General features: G+C 36.1%; 1 protein-coding gene across 2 annotated transcripts in view; it reads right to left on the bottom strand.

Annotated features, from left to right (window-relative positions):
• LOC104856648 (ATP-dependent translocase ABCB1) overlaps positions 1-23646 on the bottom strand; it is a 73825-nt gene that overhangs the window by 16839 nt on the left and 33340 nt on the right. For both annotated transcript variants that reach the window (XM_010616145.3, XM_010616144.3), the window contains 7 exons: positions 18595-18756; positions 17612-17785; positions 15793-15939; positions 13469-13576; positions 10902-10979; positions 9523-9606; positions 7015-7218 (listed from right to left, as the gene is read on the bottom strand). In XM_010616145.3, the coding sequence (XP_010614447.1) occupies positions 7015-7218; positions 9523-9606; positions 10902-10979; positions 13469-13576; positions 15793-15939; positions 17612-17785; positions 18595-18756 (957 nt within the window). The remainder of the gene's footprint in view (positions 1-7014; positions 7219-9522; positions 9607-10901; positions 10980-13468; positions 13577-15792; positions 15940-17611; positions 17786-18594; positions 18757-23646) is intronic.

The raw sequence follows: 23646 nt of genomic DNA on the forward strand, positions 1-23646 counted from the left end.
ACAAACCAATTGAATCTTCCCCTCTGCAAAGAAAATGATTAAGTTTGAAGGGTTGAAAGCAGGCTGTCCAAAGCCATATATTTGTATTCAGCTTTACAAAATTAACCTGAGGATTCAGAATGGTACATCATTTGCAGTCCTCTTGCTTCATCGATGTTTAGATTTAAACTGTAACAGTTATTTTATGTTTATAAAAATGTGATTGTATTTTTTTCTTTATAACTGCCATTCCTCACAACTCAATACTATTTGGGAAATGAAGTGTTGAAATGATAAAAAGGTAACACAAAATTTCACATTGGTGCCTCTTATACATTAGTTTATGTTCTTTCTAAGCAGATACATTTGGGTGGGGGGAGATGAACCGAGGGCTTCATGCATGCTAGATAAGCAGTCTACCAGTTAACTACAACAGCAACAGTTTTTCTTCATTTTGAGATGGTGTTTCACTAGCTTGTCCAGGATAGCTTCCAACTAGGATCCCAGCATCCAGAGTAGCTGGTATTAAAGGTAATGTGCCCAGCTTACATCCATCCATATATATATATGAGACAGGGTAGTTCAGACTGCCCTGGAACTCACTGTGTAGCCCAGAATGGTCTCAAACTCAAAGCAATCCTCCTGCCTCAGCCTCCCAAGTGCTGGAATTATGGGCATGTGCCACCATGCCCGGCTCTGTGGTTTACATCTTTTTTTTTTGATTTTTTTTGTTTTTTTTTTAAATTAAGTTTATTGGTACATTTTAGGGATAGAGTACAGTTACTTTCATTGTTAGGATCTTGTACCTCTACATGACAGGTCTTGGTTCTCATTTTTTCCCCTGTCCCTGCCCTCCCTTCACCCCTCCTCCCCTCCCCATTTACAAACACTTTATTTCCATCTTTTCATTTTCTCACATTTTTTCTTTTCCCTTATTACCCTTCCCCTACCCACCCCACCTTCCCTACACCTTTAGACCTTTTCTTCCCATTTCACAATATCAGTCACCTCATTAGGATCTTATGTACTATTACAGTTTATTCACACCAGAGAAACTATTCGGTATTTACACATGTGTGACTTATTTATTTCACTTAGGAGTATATCCTCAATATGTATCCATTTTCCTATGAATGAATCTAATTTCTCATTCTTTATGGCTGAGTAATATTCCATTTTATAGACAAACCACATCTTCTTTGTATTTTGTCACTATGTTTTACCTTAAAATCAAAACTATTTCCAAAGTCATTACATCTATATTAATAATGGGATTTCAATGGCCACATAACATCTCAGCCAGTATTTCTTATTTTTTGCTCAATGTTTTCAATTTTTTCCTTACTATAAAAATGTTGTGATAAATATCTTTGTAGACAAATATTTGTCCATACTGAATGACTTTCTTAAGACAAGTTCTTAACTGTGAGATTGCTGGGTCAAATAAATAATTTTTAAGGACTATTGGAATTTATTATCAATTTTTTCCAGAAGTTCCTGTCATTCTGGTGTGTCCTAATCGCATGTTATTTCCTACAGTGCTATTTCATTGGGAGACAAATGCCCTTTATTGTTTTTTGGAATCTGAGTAGATGGGCATGGAGAGAGCAACGACCATCATAAACATGGAATCTTGCTTATTCTTCATTGCCTCCCACACACATTATCCAACTTAAAAGATAACAGCAAATATTTCATAATGCATTGAGTCAATTTTGAAATTTCCACAAAAAGCTATTATAAAAAATTAATAATGAATTTTTAACAACAAAAACTTCTTTCAAAAATTAAATTAACATACTACTGTTTGATCCAAGCAGGAATTACATTTACCGTAAACTACTGAGAATGGCAGGAAAGTTTTCAGACTGTCTAGGTTAAAATATTTTATAACTGGTTTTATACATTTTAAAAATAATAAATGCTCATTTTAGAATAGCCTAAAGGTACAAAAAAACCTACCTTCACTCAAACTCCCCAAAGAAAATACTAGAAATATTAGAAAATATTTTTAATTGTGAGTTTAAACAAACAAAAATTTTTTTGGGGGGGGTACCAGGGATTGAACTCAGGTCCTTGTTCTTGCAAGGCAGGCCACTGAACCGCTGAGCTAAATTCCCGGCCCAAACAAAATTTTTTTTATTGGTTAGTACTATCATTAGCAACCTACCTAGTAATGTCTGCTTTAAAAAAGATTTCACTGTAAATTTCAGTGTAATAGTTTTAAGAAATATTTTCTGTGCATCATTTTCTAAGGCAGGTGTGTCTTGTTTCCAATGAGTTCCTAAATGTCCTTGCTTTTCTGTGTGTACAGAGACAAGTAAAAATCAGTTTGAGTCACACTCCTTGCTTGGCGAATAAAACACTTTATTTTGATACACAAAGAAGCAACTAGAAAAAGCCCTAATTAGCACTGTGCATTCTCAGTTTTATTTACTCCAGATCTTTTAAAAGTGTGTTATTAGTGCATATTAATTTTATAAAATATAGTTTCAAAGTGATATTTTCATACATGTACTGTATATAAATATTTTAATCATAACCATCTCTTCATTACCTTTGACATTAGCACTCCTGCTTTCATGACATTCTTTTTTAGATTCCACATAGGGAAAACATGGTAATTGTCTTTTAGAGGCTGAAATATTTTTCCTAACATGTTGATATCCAGTTCTACCAATTTTCCTGTAATTTATATAATTTCATTCTTCTTTATGGATAATACTCCACTGGGTGTATATACTGTGTTTTCTTTATCCAACTATCCACTGGTAGTACAAGAATGGTTCCATATCTTAACTATTGTGAGCTGTTTTGCAAAAAAAAAAATGGGTATGCAGGCATCCCTATGCTACTTAATTTCCTCAGCTATATACCATGGAGTAGTATAGCAGAGTCACGGTAGTTCTAATGTTTAAGAAAGCCCCATACTGAGTTTTGTAGTTGCTGTACTAATTTATAGTTCTACCAATAGTGTATAAACATTCCTTTTTCCCTGCATCCTTCTTGGTATTTGCTGATTGTTGTACTTTATATGACAATTTGGGAAGAAATTGAATTTAAATGTAGTTGAACATTATTTTCTTGTACTTACTGTTCATTTTTACTTCTTTTTTTTTGAGACATTTTTTGTTCAGTTCATTTACCCATTTGTTGGTTGGGCTCTTTGTTCTTCTGTTAATCTTTTTGTATTCTTTATTGTAGCTATTGAGCCTTTATCACCAGAGTAAGATTTAGCTATTGATCCTCTATCACTAGAGTAAGGTTTTTCTCCCATTCTGCAGGCTGTATCTCCACTCTGTTGATTTTTTCTTTTGCTGTATATAAGCTATTTAACTTGATGTAGTCTGATTTGTTGATTCTTGCTATTATTTCCTGAGCTGCCGAGGTCCTGCTCAAGGTATCTTTGCCTGTGGTTACAATTTCAAATGTTTCCCTTATGTTTTCTTCTAAAAGTTTCAAATTTTCAGGCACTATACCTAGGTCTTTTGTTTCATTTTGAACTTATTTTTGTACAGGGTGAGAGATCAGGATATGGTTTCAATATTCTTTTTTAAAAAAATAATTTTAGTGGTACATTTTAGGTATGCAATATAATGACAATAGAATCACTGGAAATTTGTACCTTTACATAATCTGTCTTGGTTCTTATTCATTTCCCCAGTCCCCTGCTCTCTCTCCAACCCCTCCACACCTCCCTATTTACAAAGACTTTGTTTCCATTTTTTCATTTTCTCATACTAATTCCATTCCCTTCCTTTCCTAGAGGCTTTTTCTTCAAGGTGTGACTTCTGTCTCTTTGGTAAGTAACAGATGACTCTGAGCTTGTTTTTATTGTGCCTTCTATTGGTCTATGTGTCTAGTTTTTTGCCACTCCTTTGCTGTTTTTGTTACTATGACTCTGAGACATATTTTGCAGTTGTGCTGTCTCCAGTCTTTCTCTGGCTATTCTGGATCTTTTGTGTTTCTACAAAAGTTTTTGAATTATTTTTTGTAGTTCTGTGAAAAATTGGATTTTGATGGAGACCACTTTGAATCTGTAGATAGCCTTCTATAATATGGCCATTTTAACCATATTAATTCTGTCAACTCATGAATTTAGGAGTGCCTTCTTTAATCAGTGCTCTGCAGTTTTCATGTAGAGGTGTCTCACTTCATTAATTAGGTTGTCTACTAGCTTTTAAAAAAAGCTGTCTTGATGTTTTCATTGGCTGTTTCATTATTGTTACATAAAAAACATGCTGACTTTTTAATGTTGCTTATGTATCCTACTACTTTGCTAAATCAGCTCTAAAAGCCTTTCTGTGGAGTCCTTCTAAATATAGGATCGTATCATTTTCAAATAAGAATGATTTGAATTTTACCTTTCTGATTTGTATCTCTTTTATGTCTTTGTCTAATTGCTGTGGTTAAAATTTCAAGTAATATATTGAATAGGAGTGGTGAGAGAGTACCAGAGTAGGTCCTCATTTTATTCCTGAATTTGAAAGAAATGTTTTCAGTTTCTCTCCCTTTGGGTTTCCAGGGTTGTAAATAAAAACTCAGTAATAAAAGAAGAAAGGTAACCTTAAGTACAGGGAATAAATACTATTGTTTCCCTCAGATGGCCATGTCTGCTGAACACTTTTGCAAAACAGAAAATATATGTATCTTTCTAGACATAAAAAATGAACAGACCTCCACATACTTCTCTTTCTACTCTCAAATAAGCTGGAGTTTGATTATCACTATTAATATTGAAAGTTGATTACGGCTTTGACTATGAAAGAGAAAAAAGCACCTATTTTATACAAGTCCTCTTTAGTCCACAATAATGTGATAGAAAACTACATACATAAATAACAGACAATGTAGAGGTCATGAAGAGGTTGTGATTGCACAAATTTGGGGAAAAAGTAGACTCTAACATCTCACTGACTTGTTATAGATTCCCAAGCCTGTTATTTCTCCTTAAGGGAAATTCAACAAAGGCAGTCTTGGCCTCAGTGTAGCTGGTATTTAAGCAGGGGAGATAGCATATCATTATTCAATAAACAAAGAAATAGGAAAAAAAGTCAAAAGCTGAGAAATGAACTAATTCAAGTGTCAGAAAAGGTCCCTCTGCAAAGGTAATCGAGAGGACATGAGCTTGGACATGGGAGGCCAGAGCAGTGTGGATACAGGAGAATGTGGTACAAGTCGAGGTCACCGAGGTCATGAGGGGATGGATTCTATAACCAGAGCAACAGGAGTGTTTAAATTAGAGGTTAGTGTTATCTGATTTGTACTGTAAGAGATTGGAGGGCTTTTGTGAGAGGAACAGAGAATATATGTGGGCAGGGATATAAGGAGTAGATCAGATGAAGATCAGTTGGGAGACAGTGTCTTTATGATTTTGATCTCTCTGCACGTTGGGCTTTATTCCTCTTCAACAGGGACAATGTAGTAGGACCACTGGGAGCATTAAATAAGATAACATTTGTAGTGCCCAGGATGAGACATATACTAAATAATAAAGGAAACTTGGAAACTGCAATTATGTGGAGATTGATTTTCGATATTATGTGGACTGGCTGGTTCTACAACCACCACTTTCCCTCCACACCTTTCTTCCTCTCAGGAGCTACCACTGAAATAGAGCAATTGTCACATTCCTGATTCCTCAGGAAAGCTGCCATATTCACACGTATCCATATCCATCTTCACCTCTTCCCTCAGTCTTGCTGACAGAACTCTAAGAGTCTCACACCTAGTGCACCACTTCAAAATGCTAAACTTGGTTGGCCACAAATTAGCTTAGGATCGGCCATTTTCTTATAAACAGTCTATGACTCTTCCCTAAGATATTTTAAATGTGTCACTAGTGACATGACTAAATAGTAATGCTTTTGTTCTGTTTTGACAAATTTTATCCTACATTTTGCCACTGTTTCCTCAGGGAAAATGTCAAGACCATTAGGAAGAAAAAAAAAAGCAAAGTACATAATTAAACAGTTATCAGGGTATTGAAATTTTAATGACAGCAATTAAATAGTTAAACAGGGTATAAGCCCTGGCTGGGCCAGTGTTACCTGGGGTGGACCACAGCCAGACCACAAGGGTCAGGTGTATGACAAAGCACCCCAGGCACCTGGGCCTGCTGAAATCCAGAGCCACTTCACCTTCCTGCATCCATCCTTGACTCCTGGGCAACCAGAATATCCATCAGTAGATGTTTCCCTGTCTAGACATCAGGACTAGTTTTGAGGTCAGGCCTGATCTGACCTCTCATTTCTGCCATGTGATACCAGAGCACATTCTGCCATCAGGGTATCTCTTCTGTTTTCTGCCCACAAGAGTGCAACTGTCTGAGTTCGAATCCTGACTCCCAAAATTACCAGCTCTCAGCTCTCAGGCTCTGGTGGCACTGCCTGCCTGTGTTTGAGACTCAACTAAACAATAAGATGATCACAGAATTTACCTCACAATGTTGTGGTAAGGAGTAAAGCATATGCCAAGATACACTGAAGGGTCATAGAAGTATTTGTTAAATAATAGGGGAAAATCACATAAGCAAGCTCTGAGAAAAGTACTAAGTGGAGGAGAAACAGAATTAGGATGAAGAGAGGAGACTTAGACAAAAAATGGTAAATGTTTTAACCATATAAGACACCCTGAAAACTTCTCAATATTGAATCTCTCTCTATTAGGGGTAATAAAATGGGCCCTTTTTTCAATGAAGAAATAGACTTAAGCATGCGTAAAAGAAGTAAGAGGGGAAGAAAAAGAATGAGGTGAGGAGATAATAAGGGAAAGAAGGGCAAAAAGGAAAGAACTGACAAAGAAGCAGAGGAAAAGAGAAGAAGGTGAAGAGAGTGGCCTGAAACCAGAAAGACCACTCAAGTCAAGGGGTACTTGGAGCTAAGGGTGTGTGTGCTACTTTTCTTCAGCTTCTAATTCATAGAATACATGTCAGAAATACTGCTTTGAGGAATGGTTATAGCAATTATCAGAGGGTCATTAAGTCATAGGAAATAAAGAAGAAGGACTTATTCGAATTTATTTCTGTTGACTCACCTTCCCAGAATGTTCCAGTTCTTTCTTATCTTTGAGTGCTTGTCCAGAAAACATTCTCATTTGAACAAATCCTGCTATTGCAATGATGGGTACAATGGCTAAAAGTAAAAGTGTTAATTGCCAGCCATAGATGAAGGAAATAATAATTCCAGTCCCAAGATTTGCTATATTCTGGGTAATTATAGCAAGCCGGGAACCTATTGCCTGGAAAATGAAAAAAATTAGAGCCACATTTTATACTGTATTTAAAATATATTGTATTTGAAATGTTTATGTATTCTTAAGGGACATGACAATTTGCTTTCTTAAAAGTCTATTAGATTTACATTAGTAGTTTTAGTATGTTTTTTAAATGAAGATAAACAGGACTTCTGAACAAATACCGAAAGTAAAAGATCAACAATCCGGAGTTTAATTACATACTTCTATATTTTTTCCAATTTTTAAAATAGGAAGAACATCTTAATCATAGGATGGTCACAAAAGCAAGTTCTGCAAATTACAAAAAAAATAAATAAATAAAAGAGTGACAGTTATACTAAAATGGGAACGACAGAAATTCCCAAAGTATATCTAGGCCTATTTTAAATACTTATTTTTAACTTTAATTTTATTTAGGAAAATAATAGAGTTGGCACTTATGAAATGTAACTTCTATTGAGCTGGTGTCTGATTTTCAATTTGAATGTTGGCAAGAGCTTGACCAGAGCTTTCAGAAGCATTTAGCAACTGCCACCTGTGGGCAACACACAAAGCCCATTCAGTTTGTCATGTGGAATTCAGGGCAACACATTTCCACTGCCCAGGAAATACTCAGTGCCCTCATGCTATTCCGAGCAAACACACCCATTAATTACCGTAGCTCCTCACTCTGAATTTTGGGACAGAAACCTTTATACCGTCCTACAGACCCCATGTTGACTTAATGTTTCTAATACGACCACTAGACTTATATTTAGCTGGGCAAAGACCCTACAACTCCCACTAACCTTCATATACACTAAATTACAAAGGAGAGTATAATACTAGGGCAGAAGGAGCTAACATAAAAGTACATTACACTTTTATCTGATGCCATCATTAACTATATGTTAAAGGAATGCATGCAAAATTTGGCAAAGTCACACAGCAGAGGGATCTTCAAATCCACCTCTGTCCTGCACATTTTCTATGTGAAGCTCCAATGATGCAACCCAAACAGAGTCTGCAGCACAAGGATGAAGTCTGTGGCTCCTGTTGTCAGGACCTGTAAGTCCTTGTAATTCACTTCCCACATCCACTGCCTGCTGAGAGAGGCACCCAGAACATTCCCCAGTTTGCAACAGGAGCTGCCCTGGCACATCACCTTGCAGACACCAGATATCCAGCTTCAGATGGCTGGCACAGACCCCAGAGATCAGTGGGATGGATCAGAGATGACAAAATCCTCTTAGCATACGGTAAAGTGGTACTTAAAGACTCAGGGCTCCATGCTGCATGGAGGGTGAAGCCCCAAGGCTGTCTGATTTAGAGCACTGAGGACTGTTCTTTATGTTCAAGCCCTCTCATTGTCCCTCACACAGAGTAGAAGTCTGCACAACTCTGAGGAGCAGTTACCTGTCTCTGTTTCTTCCTCTTTTGATGTTTGTTTACTCCTCAGAACGCCATCCTAGCCCTTCAACTCCAATTATAAAATGCTTGTGTTCACTAGGAGAAAAGGCTTATTTTCTGAACTTCTGTTTTGAAATTATGAGTATTTCACTTCAGTATTCCCTCAACCACCTCTCAGAGAAAAGTTTTCAAAATACCTTGTTATTTTTAATTTCTGTATTTCTTTATTTTTCTGAAAAACTCTAGACCACATATTAAAATAAAATGAAAGAGTCCCTGACTTACATTTTCTTCTGGTTTATGTTTAGCAGGACTAAGCTACTTCAATTAGTGTACAAACCTGGTGATTTGACAGTTTAAAGTTATTCCCACTACCCTTCCTTTATTTTTTTAGTATGCTTTTCAACTGTTTCAACCTATTTAGGAATATTTTTCCCTTTCTTCTGAACTGCAATATCCCTAAACTTTATGACAGCAACCACACATCCATTTTTTTAGTAGCAGTTATAATTTTCTGTTGACTGAGCTCTAACATAGGCTGATCCTGAACGATATTCTGAAAATAATTTTTATTAAACACCTGTTTTTCTGCATTCATCTTGTTAATAGCGTTAATAACGTACCAATAGCAAAAGACATGTTACAAGTTACACTATTTAGTAAACAACATTTAAACTGTGAACATTTTTGTATGGAACATATATTTTGGGGTTTGATGTCTTTTTTACTTATTTATAAATCTTTTTTATGAGCATATGTTTACAATACAAAATAAATATATTCATTATGGGGAACTGGTACATCCAAATCCTTTTTCCTTAACCTTTCCTTAATGATGATAGTAACTAAAATCCATAATCAGATGCTGGGGGCAAAATGGCCAAGTACATCAGTCCCAAACAGAAATGAGGCACATACCCCTTTCACTTGAGAGGCATCGTTGGCAAGTCTGGTAGTCAGCGCTCCAGTAGTGTTTTTAGGGTTGTCAAACCAGCTCACATCCTGTGGTAGAAAAGATATTTTATTACCTTACAGTTCTGTGTATGAGCCTCTTGGCTCCAGGAATCAAGTAACCGGTCAGTTCTAAATGGCCCTTCATTTAGTTTTCAGGATGAGATGTTTCATAAAGAAGGAAGGGTCTCAAGACTTGTCATGTAGAGGTACAAGATCCCAACAATGAAGGTAACTGTACTGTATCCCTAAAACGTACCAATAAACTCAATTAAAGCTGAAAAACAAAACAAGGAAGGATCTTTATGTACAAAACAGAAAAATAGATCATGCAATTCGCAAAACAAAAGAAAAACTTCAACTACCTTTTTCCCAAGGATGATTTTTAAGCGTTAGACAAAATTATGGACAGTACCAGCAATGGCTAGGCTCTAGAGGCAGAAATGTGACAAAGAAAAATAGAGCACTGCAAAGAATACAGAAGTGAGAGAACATGCTGTTTTAGAAAGAGGGACGGAGACAGAGAGGTCACTGTGAGGGGACACTTGAGCAGACACCTAAAGGAATAAATGAGAATATCTGCAGGAAGGAAGATCCTAAGGCAAAGCACACTTGCTGTGTTCATCTACCAGTAAGGGAGTCTTGCAGATGCTGCTGGCCTCAAAAGAAACTGAATGCACTTGTGAAAATGTTTCTTCCTCTGAACAGATTTCTGTTCTCACGTGGCTGTCACGACTTTCTCGTATTTATGTTGTAAGTTACCATACGGGAAATATACTGCACGGGAAAAAGATGAACTTTTAGAGATGAGATCAGAAAGATGGATGGCAGGGGCACAATGTGCTGGTATTTCTACAGCTGAAAAGATTTTGAAATATCCTGAGGGATATTCCAGACTTTATCCCTAGCAGTTTGGGGCAGAAAGATGTGGTTTCAGATAAATTTCACAAGAATGACTCTGGCTACATGAGGTGAACCTACTGGATTGAGTTGAGGATGGACTGCTAAACAGAGTGAGGGAAGTTCTCAAGGTTTTTAGAGAGGGACTGTCATTTCTGATACAGGCAAAAAGTAGGTAAGAAGTGAACCTGATGTTTAAGATTGAAAAATTTAAAGCACAAAAGACTTAGTAGAACCTAAAAAGAATTGAACAAGCAATCAGGCTGAACTCACAGAGGTCCCAGAATACACCTGGTGATGGTTCTGCCCCACCTCTGGGATGAGACTCAGGGACAACTAATGCTGTATAGGATCTGAGCCTAGGTAACCGGACTGAGCTCCTATGCCCACATATCTAGGCACCTTGCAGTCCTGCACATCCCAGGACTCAACCCTTACCAACATACCTGTCTCAGCATGGACCTGAAGACCAGGTACCGGAGCCGCCTGGTGAGAATCTCTCCAGCTTTGCCAAATGTGAAGCCCTATGAAGAAAGAAAACATGGCACCCAAAAGATGTGTCAGAGACTCAGCCACCAATTACATAACAGAAAGGGGCTTGATGACATTGCTGAGAAAACCTGATTTCTGGAGTTTACAGTTTCATGGCAGTGTACTACAAAGCAAGGTGCAAGGGAGCAGAGGTGTGTAAAGGATGCATAGTAAAAAGAGAACAGTAAAAACTTTTAGTTGTCATGTAAAAAATAGTCAAAGTCTAGAAGTGAAACAGGTGGAGGTAAAAGGCTCGCTGAGGAAACATTCTTTACTGTACCCTTACCCTTTATGGCTATAATCTTCTGGGTTTGGGCAAGGGAATAGAATTCCTGGGAAAGAACATAGTAAGATTTGAATGTGCCCCAAGCTAGGCCATATCCAGGGATGAAGGACAGCAGAATCTTCACTCCAGGGACCACACTCTTACTTCTTCCTGGAACTGCGAAGTGGCAGCGAAGAGTAAGGCCTCCCACATGAAGGCCTGGGGAAGCAGAGCGAGAATGGCAGTGTAATGCCTAAAGCAGGGAGAGTCCCTGGTAATAGAGCCAGATCTCTTGCAGAATCATAAAAACAGAGGTGGGCAGTGTCACCTACTTGGCATTCCCAGTATTGTGTTGGGTGTCATCAGAAGGAATGAAAGAAACAGTGCAAAGAGGCAAGTAAAGAAAGAGACAACTCCTCTTGTGTGGTCTTGGTAAAGAGAGCCAGGTAACTCAAAGGCCACAAAGGTCACGGATCTCTCAGACTGTCGCATTGTGGAGTATACAACATTCACAGACCAGTCTTCACAGACAAGGTGTAATCCAACATAACTGTCTGCTAATGTATATCAGCCATGCATGAGGCAAAAGAAGAACTAAATGAAGTTAAGATAGAAATTATTTAGTGCCTATATTTATTTGGAAATGATTGAAATAGAGTTTCTGCTGTTGGAACAAATGGAATGTGACATGGCCTGCCCACATAAGAGCAATTACTGAAATTTTTGTGGAGTGCTGGCTTTATTCAACACAGTGCTTTACATATGCAATCTCATTAAATCCTCATATCAACCCTGTGATCACTCTATACCAGAAGAAGCTGAAGTTTAGAGGAGCTGGTGAGATGCTAGAGGCCACAATTATTAGGTAGCTGAGCTAGACTCTGAATGGAGATAATCCTCAACAGAATAGGAACTCAGAATCTGAGCTTTCATCCTCCAGGGAGCTCCCTTCTTGTGTTTCTAAAATGAGTACTTGGGCACTCTAGCCTTTCCAGCCACTGTGCTGTTTCTACACTTTGGAGATCCTAGACTTCATTGGCCATTCTTATTAACCAGACCATGGCAGGAAAGGCAAGATCAGACTCCAAGCATCATCTTGTATTGCTTTCTTTCCTCTGCTTCACCAGTCCAAATGGTCAAAACTGAAAGGACCAGTTCAAAGCCTGCCTACCTACCTCTGTGTTCCTTAACCAACTTCACAGTGTTCAGTCTTTACCTTCTTAGAACAGCCATGGCAGTAATAATTGGTATAGCAATACAGTATGCAGTGAGTTTATTTATTCTAGTAATACCAGATTTCCCAATGAGACTGTAAATAATAAAGAAATAGTCTTTTAAAATAGTCTTATAATGTCAAAACAATGTCCCATCTATTAATTAAAATGAATACACACTTATGTTAAAAGAATCTCATTCAGTTTTAACTATAAAAGAAAAAAATACCTATGGCTAATCATTCTTTCATTTAACAAGTGATTGTTTCCCCTTGCTAATGCAGGCCTGAGAATTCATTACAAAAGCTCTCTTATACTTACAGGCATTCCTATTTTACAGATTTTTGAAAAGGTGAAGCTTAAACAGTATAAATTACCCTATCAACAAGGATACACAACAGGATCCTTGTGCAAGTGACAATTAAACCTCAGTGAGCACCATAACCCATCCTGTCATATCACATTAAACTTTTGAAGCCCTTTATTCCTTTGCAATTTCATTTCAAATGATTTGCAAGCCATCAAATATGACTCTGAAAACAGTCCCTGTAGTTTTGAGGAATTGATGTTCTTCCACTGATAAAAGTTCTTTCTCCTTTAGCAAAAGTAGTTGATTGATAAACTTTCCAAACTCTTTAATACAATGTGACTTTTTAAGGAAGTTTTTTTGTTTGTTGTTGTTTATATAATACAGAAAGATATCTGAGTAATTAAATTGTCTGTCAGTACTTAATGTAAAATGACATCCAAGCCATTTCTGAATTCCCACTTTGCATTTTCAATCATCATAATAGGCTAACCAATCTAATCCTTCTGATTTCACCAACATTTCCAGTTGGGAAGGGGTTGGTGGGGAGGAGATTGTTAAGTAAGGGAAGTCAGAGGACACAAAAACTATTACTGTTAATAGCCAAGTTCACAGTGAGGCAATTGCACTAAAAGGAAAAATATACAGATGTACACAAACCCCCAAAATAAATAAATTAAAAATGTAGGCATTTACCTGTAGGAAAAATGTAATAAATGAGATAATTCCAAGGATTAGAAACATTAGTGAAAACAGGTTACTGTTCTGTCGTTTTGTTTCAGGATCATCATTTCTTGTAAAAACCTGTGAGAAAATATTTAAAGGTTGTTGATTTCTTCACTAAGAAATCATTAATGTTCTGACTCATTTATTAAGTGGCACTATTTTGGGGTTGAGGGGAGCCATTCCACACTGTATATCAGGATTGCTTTCCATAATGCTGACCTCAAATGCATCTACCTTATGGACTGTCACTCACAAATTAATCCAGTGTTTTTCATGCTGTTTACCTTATGGGGCAATGAGTGCCTGCTTAGTATATTAAAAAAATGCAAACGTCTTCCTCCCTTGGTGAAGAACTGTACTGTATGGTAAGCAATTGTTTTATTAGATGGACATACAAACTATCCTGAGGTGTCTAGAGAAAAGGTGATATGATTTGGGTGACCATACACAGGTGCCCATTCACTCAAGCCAGGCTTTTCAAAAACAAAGGAGATTCTGGGGCTAGTCATCCTTGTAATATGAGCAGTGAAGACTGACTAGAACTATGGCCAGCTGACTGAGCACCAGATGTTTTACTACAACAACCATTTTACTCAGAGATATTTTGAACACAGAAAGATTAATTAACTTGTTCCAACCAACACAGCCAGCAGGGATGATACAAAGATCTAAACCCAGGTGATCGAGACCCACAGCCCTCTATTTACAACAAGGTGAATGCTGGTTGCTCAGCCATCTTGGAGTTCACAAGCCAACCCTGAATAACAGACCTCTAGGCCACTATTTACATGACTAAGCCTGAGATAATGTAAGTTCCCTAAACTGAATTTCTGTTACACACAGCCAAACCCACTCCTAAATCATCCACTTCTATGCTTTCCCTCTGGTGGCAGCGCAGTCTGCCTCTCCCACCTGTGAGACTCATGGTAGGACAGGAGTCAGCAAGCTACACACCATGTTTATAGCAAGCTACTGTGGAATTCATCCCTGCTCACTTGTTTCCAGACTGTGTATGACACCTTTGCCTCTATAAGAACAGTGTCAGTTATTTGCAAGAGCAACCATATTGGCTGAAATGCCCAAAATATTTGCTCTCTTCCTTTTTACAAGCAGAGCTTGCTGCTCCCTGTCTTAGAACACATGCTCCATGAAATAAGACATTTTGTCTCCCTGGTAATTTTTCAGCATGTATAAAACTACCTGGCACAAAGCAGACATGAATTATTCATTTATTTACTTTTTCTTTTGGTACCAGGTATTGAACTCGGGACCTTGTGCTTGCCAGGCAGGCACAGCACCACTGAGCTACATCCCCTGCCCTATTTATTTTTTTATTGTGCTACTGGGGCTTGAATCCAAGGTCATGTCCCTTCTAAGCAAGCAATCTACCAATAAGCAACTTCCACAGTTAATGGTATTTCTTGCATGAATACAATAAATATGAATTTCAACCTGAAATGAGTGGTCCCCAGTAAACTTGAATAGTCATGGGTTTTGTTTTATAAAATCAAAATTTGTTGTTTGATTTGTTTTTTGTGTAGATCAATCTCATCACCTAGTTTCCAGCAATATGGCAAAGGAGTCTTTGGATCAATGGTTGAAAATCTTTCACTAAGCAGAGAACCTGCCTGCCCAAGCTATAATTCTATTAATGAAAATGTCACTGCTAGAACTGGTGGACCCAACTTGTCAATCTCAATTTTTAGTAGGAAACTGTTTCCTTTTATTTCAATCTTTGCAAGTGACATGACAATTACATCTGACATGGGCAGTGTGCTAAGCCTGGTCATTGTGTCCTAGCAAGGACGTGTTTACAGAACAGATCATTCTCAAGTCCATCTGACAAACACCTGAAGAATCCCGCTGCATACTACTGAAAGGCCACAGCTTTTGCTCAGAAGTCAAAGATGGCAGAAATGGAAAAGTCACCTTGCCAATGCCTCTGGCTATTTCAGGAAGCTGATTCCCAGGGCCTAGAATAGCAATGTCAGGGGCCTGGATAGAAACCATGACATGGAAGGTTTACAAAGTTTCTTTTCTTGGGCTGGGGATTTAGCTCAGTGGTTTGGAGGCCTGCCTCGCAAGCTCAAGGACCCGAGTTCGATTTCCAGTACCAAAAAAAAAAAAATTTTCTTTTCTCTTGGAACCAAATTTACATTTTACATCTACTAACTGGTTGGTTTCATTTCAAGCATATGTTTGGAGGCTTATGTACACTAGGACAGATACAAGCAGTTCTTTCATTCTTTAGTCAGGACCCAAAAACAAATACAAAAATTTACATAAACACTTACCCCAACAATCTTTGAAAATATTACTGAAAATGCTGGTTGCATACCTCCATTTACAATGGAACAAAACACACCAACCACTAAATAAGGCCATTCAGTTAAACTCAGCTTCAGAATTCTCCAAAAGGAAACTAGAGGTACATTTTCATCCTAGATAGCATAAAAGATTATAATAAGCTAGTTACAAAGTGGATGAATAGTTGAATTTATAAGGTGTAATTCTTTTATTCATAAATGTTTAAAATAAATATATCATATTCTTATTGCTTATCAACTAGTAGCTATTTAGCTTTTTAAAAATGCTGACAAATTCTCTAATGGTACCCCTTAGTTTTTAAAGCAATAAAGGATATATCAACAATTATTTAACTCTTGGCTTACAACTCAGAATATGATAATATTATTAACAAGTAGAGGTAAACAGAATAGAAATTTTATTATCTGAAGAACCTCAAGGCTCTTTACTTTATAAATTCTAATTCTAACTCTATAAATTTGTACCCTTAAATTCCAAACTGATTGTAAAATGTTGACATTTGGGTTTGTGGAACTCTCTGGAAAGTTCTGGAAAATCTTTGTTTGTAACTACTCCTACCTCAGCACCAGTCCCCCAACAGGAGACTGATAGGGGAAGGGTTCAGTACATAAATCTCTACATCCTCTTTTCCATAGTGTTTGTATCAACTGCCCTCCCATTAACAATGGAGGAGTCTTTTTCTTCACAGTATTGCCAGAATTTGTTATTGGTTGATTTTTTGATAACAGCCATTCTTTTTTTTGGTTTTTTGAGACAGGGTCTCACTATGTAGTTGAGACTGACCTGGAACTCACTATGTAGCCCAGGCTGGTCTTGAACTCACAGTGATCCTCCTGCCTCAGCCTCCCAAGTGCTGGGATTACAGGCATGCGCCACCACTCCCGACGTTAACAGCCATTCTTTCTGGAGATGAAATTTCAATGTTATTTTAATTTTCATTTTTCAAATGGCCAAAGATGTTGAGTATTTTTTCATGTACTTATTAGCCATTTGTACTCCTTCATCTGAGAAGTGTCTATTTATTTTCAATGCCCATTTTTTACTGGATCTTTAAATCTAGAGGCTCTAAGATAGAATCTTTCTATATTCTAGGTATTCGTCCATTGTGGAAAGCAGTATGAAGATTCTTCAAATAACTAAAACTAGAGATTCCATCTGACCCAACTATTTCCCTTTTAGGCATCTTCCTGAAAGAGTTAAAGTCATCATACAGTAGTGACACATGTGAACCCATGTTCATCACAGCACAATTTATAATAGCTAAATCTTGGAAACAGCCCATATGCCCATCACTAAATGAATACATAAATAAAATTTGGTATTTACACAATGGAATACTACTCTATCTTAAAGAAGGATAAACTTGAGACATTTTTAGATAAATGGATGCACCTCGAGACCATAATTTTAACTTAAATAAATCAGACACTGAAGTTTAACTATTGCATTGCTTCACTGTGTGACAGACACAAAGTATAAGGAGCAAAACAGAAGATAGATATCAAGAATTAGGAAGAATTTTTTTTTAAATGGGAAGGGGAAGAAGAGATGGAGGAGGGTGAGAGAAGGAAAGGAAAGGAGATTTAAAGAAAAAAAGGAAAAGAATGAAAACAGAGCTTATGTAAAGAGGCTAGAGGGAGGGTAGGGGAAGGGGATAAAAAAGAATTAAGATGTGTTATATACATGTACAAATCCCCATGATGAATGTGATCATTATGTTGTGCAAACATGTACTAATAAAAAATAAATACATTTAAAAAAAAGAATCCACATTCTCCTCCATACCAGGTCCTCCTCCTTTGTGCTGAGCTTTCTGTCTTGGCCTTGTGGTCCATGCACACTTCTCCGAGTTGATCTTCTTTTTAGACTGGATCCCAAATCTTTTGGAGACATAGCCAAGTCAGTTTCACTTTTGGATTCACAAACTTCATTTTCTAATTCACCATCATTTCCTTGGGTCTAAAACAAACCAAGAAATATGCACAAGCTGATTAGACTCTTGTAAATGAGTGAAAATTGATTATCAAGTAGCAGATATAAAGGAAATTATAATTTAATCAATTATGGGAAAGGATGAAATTAAACTGTTGTTTCTTTTCTGTGTGATATACTGGAAGATGAAAACCACTAAATAAGAGAAATTCCCACTTGCTGTGCTGAAGTAACATGAAATTCTTTCTGTGTGTTTTATCTAATCATGTCCTTTTTGTGAGTATTTGGCCTAGTTGAGTTTGTATTGGACCAGGGCCATCAAGAGAAATGTGGTACGAGCCATCATGTAAGCCATATTGTAATCTGAAATTTTCCAGTAACCACATTTAAAAATGAGAAAAAGATGCAAAGTCAATTTTAATTCTATGTTATTTAATCTAATATACCAATGATATTATTGATATACAATATTATTATTTCAACATGCAGTCAATATTAAAATTTTCTTTGCATTTTTTACAACAAATCTTCACAATCTCTTGTGTATTTTTTACTTACAATATTTCAATTCAGATAACCCACCACTGAAACATTCAGTAGACACATTACTACTACACTATGCAATTCTGAACTTACTAAAATATTTTTTAAAATAATCTTTCATTAGCTCATCTCTTTTCAAGAAAAAAATTGCATAAAACACTGGTCTGATGCTGAATTCCTTAAGTATTTATTTTGCTTTTCAACACAAGTTACATAATATCTATTGTTAGCATTAAACACAATGTGAGCTTATCACTGAGATAATCTAGAAAATTTTCAGAGATTAACCAAACCTGCATTGTGACAAGTTTGTAGTAAATGCCTTTCTCTTGCATGAGTTCATCATGATTTCCTTTTTCCACAATGACTCCATCATCAAACCCAGCAATGACATCAGCATTCCGAACTGTGGACAAGCGATGAGCTATCACAATGGTGGTCCTGCCTTCCCGGGCCTCAGGAAAGAAAAACAACAGAACTTTTGAATATATTAAGAACTTCGTGCACAAAACTCTTTTATTCAACTTATATTACTATACACCTATAGTCTAAACATTGTACAACCATCAAAGCTATGGAAAATAGTATCTACCATCAATAAATGTGAAGTAAATGGATGACTGTTTAAAATTATGTTTATAATAAATAAAAACACAAATATAGCATCTACATATTAATAATATCTATTCCTCAAAGAATTTTACTTCTTCTCTATCAGTCTAAATTTGCATTAATAATCAGGAACTTATACTTTGTAATAAGACCCTACAATCCAAGCACTGACTAACTAAAACAAACACAGGCCATGTTCATATTTACCAGTTAGTGATCAGCCCTAAGAGTCTTAACTTTCTGTCTCACAGGATGAACTGGAGGAACAAAACAAGTAATAAATATGAGGTTGCTAAACTTAAACTTCAGCATCATATTCACTCAGGTGCAAATGGTAGTTCTGCCACTTATGAGTTCTAGGATTTTATCCAAATTCATTAGTCCCATTTTTAAAATCTGTATGAGTTTCTTTATATGTAAAACAGAAATAATAACAGAACTCACTTTTTAGAGTAGTTGGGAAAGTAAGTAAAGTTATATACATAAAGCACTTATACACAGAAAGTGTTTTTTAAAATTTGTTTTGTTAGACGAACTATGAAAAAATTGAAGAGCTCTGCAAATGTCATAAAATGCCCAATTTCATTTGTAGTTTAATACAAAAGAAAAGTATAATAATCAGAACTTGTCTGAAATGTCTTTAATCTTTGTAACTTTCTCAATGATTATGATTTCTATCAATCTATGTTAAACACAGACAGACACACACAGAAGGATCAGGATCAAGATGAAAAAAAGAGATGTGTAAAATCCTGAAAAGAAATGCATGTGAAAAAAAAATGCGGTGACAGTAGCTAGAAAGTAGAGAAAACAATGGAACAATTTTTCTATATTTTTTAGAAAAAGGAGATATGTGAAACACTTCCAAAATTTATACCCTAAAGAAAATGATTTTAAATACAACCTTTTAAAACTGTTTTCATTTATACCTTGGTACACAGTTCCACTGTAGAACAATAAGAAAACTTAGTCAAGCAAACAATAAGAAAACACAGATGTGAAATGACCGATAAACAAACTCAAGGGAAGATTAGAGCAGCCACAATCCTGCCTGCCTCTATTTAGGTACACAGAATGCTTAGTAAGCTGCTCTTGCCTCCCTCAGCATTCTTACAAGCATACAGAGTTTTACGAGAAAGGGGAGAGCTGGAACAAACCTGGATGCTACTCACTAAACCCTCTTGATAGTCAAAGGTAGTTATTTTTTTATTTGTGTGTTGGAATGCATAATAAATACATTCATCATGGGAAACTCGTACACAGACACACGGCACCTTGTATCTTTGTACTTCCCTTTTCTCCTCTTCTTCCTCCTATGTAACCCAATCCAGTATTTCCATCCCATCTCACAGTCTGTTTCCCTGATTTCTATCATTTATCTTTTATTTTGCTCTTTAAATTGCTTTTATAAGGCATGCAGTTTTATTATTTTAAAGTTATAAAAGGGGCAAAAACTAGTCACAGTGTTCAGAAAACTGAGACAGTGCAACTCCAAGTGAGTTTAAGAATTTACTTTGTCACAAATTTAATAAATAATTACTTTTGCTTAGCACGTACACATTTTTAATTACATATCATGCAAAACTCCATAGTCAATTTTTTATTTGTATGTTACCACTACAAAATTATTTAATGTTCACCTAGTTTGTACAATATATTTAACACATTTTCAATTTAGCACTTTTCTGGCAGTTCTAGTTTCCCAGGCTATCAAATTCTTGTTTGAATGATAATAAAAAGTTCAATCCAGACTGCTTGAATTATCATAAATTCTTAAACAATTATGTTTAAATAAAGCAACTTTCTGAAATGTTCCATAATCTCTTTAAAGGATCTACAAATAAAGTAAATTTTGACAACTTTATTTCTAAATATTAGGGTGTTTTCCATATATCTTTCTGACATGGATTTTTAGTTTAATTCCACTGGGCACAATGACATGCTATACATTAATCTTATTCCTTTAGGATATGTCATGTACATTAACAATTTCCCACCATGATTATAATCATTATGTCCTGCAAACGCAGACTAATCAAACTTTTAAAATCAAATAAAATATTTAAAAAGCTTCTTTTATTGCCCACAATACGTTCCTCCATTGTGAATATTCTGTGAGGAAATTTCATTGAGAAAAAGATATATTCTGCTGTTACAGCATAAAGTATTCCATAAATGCCAATAAGACAAAAGCGGTTGAAAGTATTGTTCACATCTTCTCTACTGCTGCTAATATGCTAAATATCAAACACTGAGAGAGGAGGGCTTGAAATTTCCTGTAATTATGCATTTACTTATTACTTCATTCAGTATCATTATGCTTGGCCTCCTATATTTCAAAGTCTTTTAAACTTTGTTTTATTAGTACATGTTTGCAGAGCACAATGAATACATTCATCCTGGGAAGCTGATATATATGTATATCCCACCCTAACCCCTTTTACAAACCCCTCTCTTCCTCTCCTTTCCTCTCCTTCATTCCCTAGATCCTCTTCGCGTCTCCAAAGGATCTAGCTCCCTTTTCCTATCACCTTCCTTTTAATTTTGCTATTTGAGTTGTTTATACTTTGGTGTCTCACATAAGAGAAACTATGTGACATTTAACCATCTGTGTCTGATTTATTCCACTTAGCATTATGATCTCAAGGTGCGTCCATTACTACAAATCACTCAAATTTATCCTTATTTATGGCTAAGTTTTGTATTACATTTGCATTACCCATTCATCTGTGGTTGGGCATCTAAACCACTCCCATGATTTAGCTGTTATGAATTGTGTTGTTATAAACATCAGTATGCATGTATTGCTGCAACCTGATGCCTTTAACTATTGAGGGAAAAAAAACAGAGGAGATATAGCTGGGTCAAATGGAATTTCTGTTTTTACATTACTGAAGAACTTCCATACTGATTTCTCTTCAGTATTGTACTAGTTCATATTCCCACCGGCAATATGGAAGGGTTCTTTTCCTCTACATCCTTGCCAGCATTTGTTGTTCTTTGAGTTGCTGATAATAGCCATTATTTCTGGAGTAAGATGGAATTTCAGTATTGTTTTAATTTGCCTTTCTCAAATGGCCAAAGATGCCAAACATGTTTTCATTTACCTACTGGCCATTTGTACTTCATTTTAGAACTTCATATTCATTTCAATTGCACATATTTTTACTAGTTTTATTTTGAGGGGTGATCTAAATTTTTTTAATCTAGAAATTGGTCCTTTTTCTGAGGAATAGCTGGCAAAAAATTTTCCCATTCTCTACTTATGTTGGTTGTTTTCTTTGCAGAGCAGAAGCTTCTTAGTTTAATGCAATCTTATTTGGTGACGGTTGGTGCTGTTTCTTGTGAAATTGGGGTTAGGTTCAGAAAATCCTTGCCTATGCTTAAGTATGCAAGAATTTTTTCAATATTTTCTTCCTGTAAATTCAGTGTGTCTGTTTTTATATCTAGATCTTCTATCCACTTTGATTTAATTTTAGTATAGTGTGAGAGAGATGAGTCTAAATTCATTCTTCTACACTTGAGAGACAAGTTTTACCAGCACCATTTGTTAAAGAGGCTACATTTTCTAACATTCATACAGAACCAGAAGACACCTACAATAGCAAGAGCAATCCTGAGCAACAAGACAAAAATACAAGGAATTACATACCTGACCTCAAATTATACTACAAGGCTATAGGGGCAAGGTACTGGCACAAAAACACACATGTTCAGAATAGAGGATATAGTAGCAATCCCAAGCCATTTCAACTATTTGACCTTTGACAAAGCAGTTTAAATGTATACTGCAGGAAAGACACCCTCTTAAATGATGCTGGGAAAACTGGCTACCTTCATGCAGGTGGTTGAATCTAGACTCATATAGCAACATATACTAAAATAAAATAAAAATTGCTCAAAGATCAAAATGTTAAAAGAGAAACACTTAATCTGCTAGAAAATAAAATAGGTAAAAATTTTGAAGACACAGGTGTAAGCAATGATTTTTTAAAACAGAACCCCAATTACACAGGAAATGACATCAAGAATCAACAAATGAGATCAAATTAAAAAGCTTCTTCACAGAAAAGGAAACAACCAGAGGAGCAAGAAGACAATGTGCAGAATGGAAAATAGTTTTCCAGCCATTCCTTGGACAGGGAACTAATATCTAGAATATATAAAGAACTCAAAATATTAAATCTCCAAAATAAAAGACCCAATCAAAACATGGGCAACTGAAATGAAGACTTTTTCAGAAGTGCAAATGGCCAATAAATACATAAAAAATGTTCAGTATCTTTGTCCACTAGAGAAATGCAAATTAAAAATACTAAGATTCCATATTACTTCAGAAACAATGGCTATTATCTCCAGCTCACATAATAACAAGTGCTGGTAAAGCTGTGAGGGAAGAGATGCCCTTTTACATTGGGGATGGGGAGGTAAACTGGAACCATTACGGAAATTGGTATTGAGAATTCCTCAAAGAACTCAGACTAGAAATTCTATTTGACTCAGGTATTGCACTGCTAGGTATCTTCCTGAAAGAATTAAAGACATCAGATTATAGCTATACATGCATGTCTGTGTTTACAAAAGCATGATTCATAACAGCTAAATCCTGGAAGTGGCCTATATTGCCATCAATTGATAAATGGATAAAGAAAATGGTATTTATACATAATGAAGTACTATTCTTTCATAAATAAGGGTATACATGAGTCATTTGTAGGAAAACGGATGCACCT

Source organism: Fukomys damarensis, unplaced genomic scaffold (assembly GCF_012274545.1).
Source record: "Fukomys damarensis isolate Sample0158 unplaced genomic scaffold, DMR_v1.0_HiC HiC_scaffold_16, whole genome shotgun sequence".
NCBI lineage: Eukaryota > Metazoa > Chordata > Mammalia > Rodentia > Bathyergidae > Fukomys > Fukomys damarensis.